The 9,818-nt window shown below is 59.3% G+C and overlaps 1 protein-coding gene across 1 annotated transcript in view; it reads left to right on the top strand.

Annotated features, from left to right (window-relative positions):
* The first annotated feature begins 5,597 nt into the window (after nt 1-5,597).
* The window catches only part of SLC38A3 (solute carrier family 38, member 3), a 9,018-nt gene continuing 4,797 nt past the window's right edge, over nt 5,598-9,818 (top strand). Inside the window, exons 1-7 of the mRNA XM_010851831.1 lie at nt 5,598-5,919; nt 7,406-7,562; nt 7,662-7,743; nt 7,895-8,010; nt 8,596-8,669; nt 8,751-8,843; nt 8,927-9,008. Coding sequence (XP_010850133.1) covers nt 5,859-5,919; nt 7,406-7,562; nt 7,662-7,743; nt 7,895-8,010; nt 8,596-8,669; nt 8,751-8,843; nt 8,927-9,008 — 665 coding nt within the window. The 5' untranslated portion in view covers nt 5,598-5,858. The remainder of the gene's footprint in view (nt 5,920-7,405; nt 7,563-7,661; nt 7,744-7,894; nt 8,011-8,595; nt 8,670-8,750; nt 8,844-8,926; nt 9,009-9,818) is intronic.

The raw sequence follows: 9,818 nt of genomic DNA, 5'->3' as shown, positions 1-9,818 counted from the left end.
GGCGGGGTCGGCGGTACCCTGAGCCAGGGTCACGGGACGCCTTGTCAGGGGCTGGGGTGGCGCGCCGTGGGCTTGCTGAGGCACGGCCCACGGGGACGGGCTCGAGAGGGTCCCAGAGGGGGGCCTAAGAGGGCCCGGGAGCAGGCCCTGGAGCGCTGCCCCGTCGGGCGCCCTGACAAGCAAATCGGCCTGGCTGGCAAGGCGGGCGTCAGGGTATATTTATCCTGCTGCCTTAGGCAGGGGCTTGAGGGCAGATCCGGCCAGGCTTCCTGAGGGGCTACGGGACACACGTTGGTCCCAGAGCCCATGCCATTTGCAGCCACGCCAGCGGGCACGGCGGGCACTGGGCGAGTGTGGCTCCCCGGACTGAAGGCGGGGCTTGGTCTGCGCTCCTCCCCGCCACGCGCACTGGGACCGAGGTGTGAGAGCTGGCAGCGGGCGCAGGGGCGGAGGGGAAGGACTGGGACTAGGTTCGCAGGAGCCCGCCCTAGCCCAACTGGCCCCTTCGATTGGCCACAGCAAGTGCGTGCGTTTGTTTACACCCGGTGGAGAGTCCAGGGGAGGGGCTTATGGGAAGTCACCCTCTCCACCCGCCTCCCCACCCCCACCACAGTCACCTGAGCCTTGAGTCCAGGTATATGCTCCGGGACAGGTCTGAGGGGGACTACGTGAAAGCTCTTCGCACCGAAGGGGACACCTCGACCCAGGCCCATCCTTCCTTCAGCCTGCCAGTCCTGTCCTTCCTTCCACGACTGCCTTGGGCCTCTGGCTGGCCCTGAAAGAAGCCCTTCGTCTTTAATGCACAGTCTGGCATGGGGGCTCACTTCCTTCTGGAAGGGAAGCAAATCCCTCAGAGGTTCTCAGTCCAGAGCATAGAAAGCTGGTGGGATCCAAAGACAGGTCCACTTTGAGAAGGGGAGGCTCTGCACAATCATGGAAGGCTTCCTGTAGGAAGAGCCAAAGGTGGGGAAAATCAGGGGTAGATGAGGCCAGACCTGGCACATCTCCAAGAGGCCTGGAATACTTGTAATCAGGAAGGAGAATCTCTGGCTCCTTGAGGTTGAGCTGTATGTCTCGGAACTTTATTCTGCCTGGGCTCATAGAGCCCTATCCTCACTGGCTTTTCAATCCACCTTTGGTTCAGTACTGGTTCTGTGGGACCATGTCACAGACACCCCCCATGAGGCTCCAAGTGGCAAGATCTTGAGAGCTGGTTGCTCCTGTCCCAGTGCAGGCTCCCTAGCAAGTAGCCTTGGTGGTTGTTGTTTAGTTGCTAAGTCATGTCTGACTCTTTTGAAACCCCATGGACTGTAGCCTGCTTGGCTCCTCCGTCCATGGGATTTCCCAGGCAAGAATACTGGAGTGGGTTGCCATACCCTTCTCCAGGGGATCTTCCTGACCCTGGGATTGAACCCGCATCTCCTGTGTTGACAGGCAGATTCTTTACCACTGAGCCACCAGGGAAACCCAAGTAGCCTTGGAGCCCTGGAGAGATGGAGAAATTGAAGTGCAGTAGGACAGACCAGGTGGTTTATGGTGCTTGGGTTGGGGCAGGGAAAGTTTTTGGAGCTGAACTGAGCGCACCCTGAAAGTCTGGGCTGGGTAGGGGGCAGGCACTCAGTTTGAGGCGGGAACCGTTTTAGGGGAATGGTTGGCTGCAAGAAATGTACAGTTGTGGCATCTGTGCACACAGAAAGCTGGGGTGGGTTTGCAGCCTGTACCCTACTAGGTGAGGGGCGCTGCAGGGGGATGTTCTCAGGCAGACATGGCTGGGGAACCAGATGCCACCTGGAGCAGGTGAGATGGCCTGGAGGCTTGCCAAAGACTTTGAACCCATTTCGTTCATTTCATATTTACTGAGTGCCTACTGTGTGCCCCCTGCACACTGTCAGGTGGGTGGAGGGCTGGACTTTGACTCTGGATAAGAAGACTGATGCAGGGTGGGGGCTCTTTAGAGGACCAGGCAGGGTTACTGGGGGCCAAAGGGAAGGACCAGCTGCAGGGCAGGAGGGGCTTTCCGGCCTGTGGCCTGGGGTGGCTTGGATTTGAATTTCCGCTCTGCGGGCCACGTCCTGTACACAGCCTCTCAGCCGGCACGTCTACACACGTGCGTGGCTGCTGAGGATGGGGTCATTCCAACTGACGGTTCTCTCTTGTAGCTTTCCTATTGTGCGGGTACACAAGCCGTGGGTGCTGGACTTGGGGGCTCTGAGTTTTCTAGCTCGTCCTGGCCTGTGGCCCCATCCTCTGAATGTCTCCACCTGGCTAATGAGGGCATAACCTGCCCTCATAAGAATCCAGAGATGCTGTGGCGTCCCACTGGACCTACTGCCCCTCATCTGGGCCTCTGGCACCGCCCACTTCTTGCTCCTTCTGGGGCACTCTGTCTGGTAATTCCGGCTCTCTGTCTGTTTCTACATCTAGCTATCTCTAACTGATTGGCCACCTCTGTCAATCCGTCTCTCACTTGTCTGGTTGTCTGTCTTCCTGTCTGAATGCCTACACATCTGTCTCTCTGTGTATTTTTTTCTTTTTGTATCCCTCTGTGTGTATGTATGTGTGTGTGTTAGTCGCTCAGTCATGTCTGACTCTTTTGTGACCCCATGGACAGTAGCCCACCAGGCTCTTTGGTCTATGGAATTCTCCAGGTAAGAATACTGGGTGGGTAGCCATTCCCTTCTCCAGGGCATCTTTCTGACCCGGGAGTTGAACTCAGGTCTCCTGCATTGCAGGCAGATTCTCTGCCATCTGAGCCACCAGGGACGCCCTTGTGTCCCTCTGGGTCCATCTGTGTTTCTTAATCTCCCCCGCCTCTGTCTGTCTCTTGGTCTGGATCTGTTTGCATGAGCACAGATATCATGTGTGCGTGTGTTTTCTCCCTCTCTCTTCCCTTCCTCCAACTCTCTCTGCTTCTTCCTGACATTGGATGGTGCCTCTCCTCCAGGCTGATCTTGTCTTGTCTTTTGCCGCCCACCCCTCCCCATCAGGGTCTCCAATGAGTCCTGAGCTGCCCCAGGCCCCGGCTCCAGCTTTCTTTGGGGCCAGAAATCCGGCTGTCCAAATATTTGGCCGCCTCCAGGGGATTCCGGGTCAGCAGGGAGGAGGATGGGCTGGCTGGCTCGGGGTCTCCCCTGCCTCTTGGGGGGCCGCAGGCACGTGATGTCCTGTCCTTTGCTTCAGCTGAGCCTCGGGCTGCACGTCCTTCTCAGCAGGCTGGCAGTGGGGGGAAGGGGGCTGCTGCTGGCCCTGGCTGAGTCTTGAGCCAAGAGATTCTGACCACAGCTTCCACTGGGTTGGGGGGCAACCTGAGCAAGGAGGGTTCAGGGTTAGGCAAGAGGGGAGGCCTAGGTGACTGGGGATAGGCCCAAGGGTAAGCATCTGTTAAGTGTTTAGAAAGTGTACCCTGTCACAGGGAAGTCCACCTTCCGGCCCCAGCAGGGGCCCTCAGATCCTCCTAGGTGGTTCCGGATACCCAGACACGGAAGCACGGGGCCAAGGAGCTAGCGGGTGAGGGTTGGTGTGGCCAGCACATGGCTGTTCTGCACCACTTGCCTTCCCCTGGATGTGGCCCCTCCTGTCTGCCACCCCCTCAGTTCCAGCCGGGGGTTAGCCACACATTGGTCACTTACTCAGTGTTGTTGACAGTGAGGGAGTAGTAGATGGACGACTGGATCCGCTGAGGTCAAAACCTGGAGTTGTGCGTCTTGAGGAGGGGCAAAGTACTTTTTTTTTTTTAAGCATCCTCTCCTGTTCTAAACATCCTCCCACATGGCCTGTCCCTAGACCCCTGACCTCAGCAGTCGGCTTCGCACCAATCGCCGTGGCTGTGCCTTGAGAGCGTACAGTCCACACGTGTCCAGCAAACCCAGTTTCTCTGTTGACTAATGTCTGGTCTGAGGAGGTTGTTTTCCTTCTGAAGCCTGGAGAAGCAGGTGGACACTAGGCTGGGAGGGGCATCTCTCAGCCAATGAGGGAAGTTGTAAGAACCCATGAGCTAGAACTGGAGGCAGCCGTCACCCCTGAGCCCCCAGGGATGAGCACAGTGGAGCCTTAAGCCAGGCCCGCTGCCTCTGCCCTGAGATCTGAGCTGAGGTGGGGGCTGTCCAGGCTCAAGGAACCGGGGGGCCATGGCAGCCAGCCCCGTGGGTTCAGTGCCTCCACCAGCGCGTGCAGCCACAGGACTGAGGGAAGAAGGACAGTGTGGATTCTCCCTGTAGCTGAGCTGCAGACCCACTTGTGTCCCTGCGCATAGGGGAGGAAAACTGGGCTCAGAGCCCTGGTGACTCCCAGGACCTGGATGAGGGCAGAGAGACATGCTTCCCATAGCGGCTGACGCAAGCAGTGGCCCCACGGTGGCCTGGATTCCTGGATCTTGAAATCTTTAATTAGCCAAACTCAACGCCTGCCGAGGAGGTGTGCCTGACGAATTCTCACCCTGTGATGTCTGCGTGGGCGGACGTTACCTGCTGTGTGATCCACTTGGCTTCTGGCCCCCGGCTCCCCCCTCCACCTCAGCCCTTATCTCCCAACAGAGCAAACAGGCCCCAGGGCAGTGGCCTGTACCATCGATTTACTGCTTGAACTCATGCTACACCCATGACGGCTGCCGTTCTGATGATCCGCTCAAGGCTGCCGTGATCTCCCCACCCAAGAGCCTGACCCCTCTCTGGGGGCCTGTGGTCTGCTCTAGGGGCAAAGTCCTCTGGGAGGCGCCTCACTCTGTCCCCACTTTTGGTCAAGCCTCACAGAACCCCCGGAGGGCAGGAGGACACTGAGGTCCCGAGTGAGGAATAGTTTGTCCATGATCCTACCGTGAGGCAGGGCCAGGTCAGGCCGCAGACCCAGAGTGTCCGCCCTGAGCTTTCCCTGCAGTGGCTCAGAATCTCCTGGCTGCTTTCCTCAGGCAGGGCTAACTCCTGAGTCTACCCAGATGTCTGAAGCAAAGAGGCCTGGGGACGTGGCAGGCCTGAGAGATGGGAACAGTCAAAAATGGGCTGCCAGCCTCAGGGAATGGTTCAGGGTCCACATGTCAGGCCAGTGCTATCTCTACCCTGCCTCCACCTCCAGCCCTTAGTCCTGCCTTAACTGAAATCCAGCCTCCTTGACCTCAACTTCAAGGCCCTTGTCAGGCTTGTCTATGGCCACAGAACCTTCATACTATCCTCACAGCCTGCCTCGAGGCCTTTGCCCATCCGTGCTGTGCACGTTGCTTGAGCTGCTCTTTCGTGTTTCCACACCTTGAGGGCTCTTGCTGGAATTTCAGAACTGGCTCCCTCACCTCTTCCTCCAGGAAGCCTTCCTTGATGCCTCTCTCTCTCTCCTTTTTTGAATCCCAGCACTATGTGGCTCCGTTACAGCAGGAGCCATCGGTTAGGGGATGGGGGGTGGGGAGTTTGTCCCTTCCAGACTGGAAGCCACTTGAGAAAGGGTATTCTGTGTCCTCTCTGGGATCTCAGGCCAGCCTGTGACCTCAGGTCCTGCCGAGGGGTTGGGGAACCTGAATCGAGGGCCTCGGGCACCTTGGCCATGACCGTGCCAGGCGCTATGGTCTCCCTGGAGGCAGTGCTTGGCTGCTAGGGAAGAATATTAAGGCAGAGAAGAGTGTTTTGTCCGATCTGCTGACTCAGCACACCCTGAGGGCCTGTCCCAGCCTGCCCAAGGCAGGAGGCCCGGCAAGGGTAACCCCAGCTGAGAGCCGGGGGGCACTCTGGAGTGACTCTGGAGATCAGGTGTGGGTGTCCTTGGAGGGGTGCTCTCAGTGAGGCTCAGGGCAGGGGCATGAAGAGGACAGGCCGACCTGGGGGACTCTGGTCCAGGGGAAGAGGGCCTGAGAAGAGATCTCAAATTGTCATGGTCCTATGTGGACAGGCTGGAGGAGAGAAAGATACAGCTGCCAGCATCAGAGGAAGGAGAGCCAGGGTAAGTGGTCCAAGAGTGCCAGGTATGGGGTCTTCAGGACTGAGGTACCTAGGATGGGAACTCTGCTTTGGGGCTGCGTGGGCAATCACAAAGAGGTCCTTTGGGCAACTCCATGTGGTTGCTGCCCCAAGGACACCAGGGCCTGTGGCCTGAGGCTTGAGTCCTGAGCTTAGCCTCCCCTCCCCACCCCAGCCCTGAATGCTGAGTCTGAGACCCCTGGTACTCTAGCTTTAAGAACGCACTTGACACCGTCAGGATCTGGGGGATTTGGAGCGGGATGCCGGGTTCCCAGGCAGAGGGACTAGTCAAGACTAGGCTCTGGCTGACCTGCCTGGCAGTGCTGCAGCCTCCCTGGTCTCTGCCCTGGCCTTCTGTCTGGCCTTCAGGATGTCCTTAGAGATGCTTGGGGGCACTATGCCCAGGTACCTTCTAGACATGGGGTAGGTGGCTCCCAGCCCCAGTGATGGGAGAGGAGCCAGTAAGTTGTCTGGGCAACGGGCAGAGTTGGGCAGGGGGAGGAGGGGATCCCTTTGAGGTCCAGCAGAGCACAGGGAAGAGAAGACTGATCCAGTGGTCCAGGCCCATCTACAGCTGGCCAAGGCCCTGAGTTCCTGACCTGGGGCTCCAGGAGGTGGGGAGTCTGCTCAAAGGGTGGGCACCTGAGGGTGGGGGCTTCCCCAGCAGGGGAGGAGAGGCTTGAAAGAACATGGCCCTGAGGCCAGGGCTGTGTGGAGGGTGAGGTCTGTGTGGCCCAGAAAACTGGGCTCTGGGGGCTCCCATTTCCTGGAAGGCCACGAGGGCACTTTGCAGCCGAGCGGGCAGGGCCCAGGTGTCCAGCCACCCAGCACCGCCTCAGGCCTCCTGACTCCGGGGGGGTAGTCTCTGCGCCTGCCGTTCCCAGCGCCAGCTCTCAGCCCACAGAGGACCTTTTGTTCTGGCTGCCAGCAAAGCCCGCCGGGCGGCTGGGAACAGAGCCCACAGCCCTCGCCCTGTCCCGAGGCCTCCAGCCGTCGGGCAGTGCCATTCTAGGTTGGCTAGGAGGCCCCTGGCACATAGGGCACAGGAAACCGTCTCCGGGTATTAGTGTCATGGCGGGGGAGTCAGTCTAGGGCCCACCCCTAGAGAGGGGCCTGGAGGCCTGGGACTCAGCACCCTCGGGCTGTGGCAAGTCAGGTCCTGCAGCTGACCCTTACTTCACAGATGGTGAAAGCAAGACCCCCAAAAGACGTGCCTGGGCCGCTACGTCTATGCGGCAGTGGGGGGAGGGTGAAGTGCTGGGTACTGGCTGAGGTGTCCCCTCAGGGTGGCCTGGAGGGCTCAGGGGTGCGAGCTCTGCCCCGCAATGGCAGCTTCCAGGGACACAGCAGGCAGACGCGAGCGAGTCTGTCCTCTGTGAACTGGGAGGTGTGCTAGAGAGCAGCCTTCCCGTGGGAGTCTGGGCCGCGAGCCCAAGGAGCGGGGATAACCAGGACTCTCTGCTGTGTAGACGTCCGACAGCGTCAGCGTGCGGGCTGGTGTTCCTGTGGCGGTGGTCCCAGAGCCATGGAGGCACCTCTGCAGACGGAGATGGTGGAGTTGGTGCCCAATGGCAAGCACTTGGAGGGTCTCCTCCCAGTCGCCACCCCCACAGCTGGCGGCCAGAGGTGAGCGCCGGACCCCATCGTGGCACATGGCAGGGCAGGGTTGGTGGGGTGCGGGCAAGAGTCTAGAGCTGAGCTGCGTGCCCTGACCTGTGCCTGCAGGGTCGAGGGGCCTGGACGGAGCTGTGTTGAGGGCGAAGGCTTCCTACCAAAAAGCCCCAGCAAGGAGCCACACTTCACCGACGTGAGCAGGGGTTGCAGTTAGGGGCTCAGGGGCATGGGAGCAGTGATGAGGTGCGCCGGGAGGCCGAGGGACAGTGAGGGAGGGAACGTTGGCTTGCCCTCTGCACCTCACTGACTCACCCCACCCTCCCGTCTCACTCTGGTGCCTGCAGTTCGAGGGGAAGACGTCATTCGGGATGTCTGTGTTCAACCTCAGCAACGCCATCATGGGCAGCGGCATCCTGGGGCTCGCCTATGCCATGGCCAACACGGGCATCATCCTTTTCCTGTGAGTGTCCTCAGCAAACTTTCTAAAGACAGGAGCCCCAAACAGGCCACCAACCCTGACCTCCCAGGACCTGTCAGTTTCCTATCCCAAGACCCAGGCTGCAGTGGGTGGGCACTTATACTCACCCCAAACCATAGCTGGAAAAAAAAAAAAAAAGCAGCCCCGGCCAGACAAATATACCTCATTTCCTGGTAAACCTGCTGAGATCATGACACGGGGCCAGCCAAACAGGCCTGAGTCTGTCCTACCACATTTAACACGTGATGGATGAATCCAGTGGCCAGGCCGTATGTGGGTATACGTGTCCTTACCTGGGAGTTCTGCCCTGCAGCCTAAATGGAAAATATGTTTGTTCCGAGATATCAGTGAGAGGTGGTGCTCAGAGGGTCTCTTTTGAGTCCTGACCACCCTGGGTCAACCTGGGTGGTGTTCGCCACCCCTGGGGACTGTCAAGTTTGCATCCACATATGTTGGGGGTCCAGACACCTGGGTTGCGGACCCCGAACATTCAGCCCCTCCCCAGAGCTCATCATCCCCTGCTTGCCAGGGGAGCCCTAGTAGTCTCTTTTTATCCACCTTCCCCAGGTTCCTGTTGACAGCCGTCGCCTTGCTGTCCAGCTACTCCATTCATCTGCTACTCAAGTCCTCAGGGATCGTGGGTGAGCCCCAAATTTGCCTGTAGCAGGGAGGAGTGGGCTGGGGAGAGCTCTTCTGACTGTCCTGGTTCCCTGCCCCCACAGGCATCCGTGCCTATGAGCAGCTGGGCTACCGCGCCTTTGGGACCCCAGGAAAGCTGGCGGCTGCCCTGGCCATCACACTGCAGAACATCGGAGGTGAAGCTGATGGACGGGGCGACAGTGGGCAGTGCGCAGGCTGAAAGCTAGCGGGTTTGGCTGACCTGCCCTTCTCCCCACAGCCATGTCCAGCTACCTGTACATCATCAAGTCCGAGCTGCCCCTTGTCATACAGACCTTCCTGAACCTGGAGGATTGGACCTCGTGAGCCCCAGGGTGGGGCGGGGCTGGGTGAGGGTGGGAGGCTCTGGGCTACCCCTCCTTGCCTACCACCACTAGCAGAGCTCAGGCTGGACTAGTGGGAGAGACAAGCCAGGGTGGAGTGGGGGACAGAGAGCTGCTAGAAAAGCTAACATTCACCTCGGGGAACCTTCCCAGGAGAGCCATGTGGGGCTGGGAGGTGGGGTGAGGCGGAGCAAGCTGGCCCCGCCTAGCCCTGGACCCAGCCATGAGCACGGAGGACCTGAGAACCTCGGACTTAGCTCTAAGCTCCTGCTATTCCTGACCATGGCTTGGGTGTTAGCTTCCCCCCACCTCGCCCCAACCAAGAAATTAAGCCCACAGTGTCCCAGTTGCCTATCATCAGTTTAGCCAGTACTGATGGCATAGCCATGTTTTGTGGGTAAGAACAGAGAAGAAAGCCAGGCCCTGCCCTTGGAAACACAGCCCCAGCAGGCAGAGGGGCCGTGTGGCTGTGAGCGGCTCCAGGTGGAAACAAACAGCCAGGATTCGGTGCCCAGGCCCTGGGGGCCTCTCCTGCGGAGTTGGCCTTTGGACTTGCCCTGGAAGGAGGGTCTCTTTCCTCATCCCTATGCCCACTGTCTATTGAGGGTGTGGGCCAGATGACGTAGGATGAAGGTCCTGGTCCTGGGGCCACCACAAGGAGCTCAGGTGGTTGGCAAGTCCCTGAGACCCCCATGGAAAATGCCTCACCACCTCCCCAGACCCAGGTTTTTTTATCCCACCCACTTAGGGCTACTTCCTGGGCAGGCTGGACCCAGATCTGTGCGCCCT

Source organism: Bison bison, unplaced genomic scaffold (genome assembly GCF_000754665.1).
Source record: "Bison bison bison isolate TAMUID 2011002044 unplaced genomic scaffold, Bison_UMD1.0 scf7180017864304, whole genome shotgun sequence".
In the NCBI taxonomy this organism is placed as follows: Eukaryota; Metazoa; Chordata; class Mammalia; order Artiodactyla; family Bovidae; genus Bison; species Bison bison.
The sequence above is the reverse complement of the archived record's forward strand: the minus strand, read 5'-3'. Positions and strand labels throughout refer to the sequence as shown.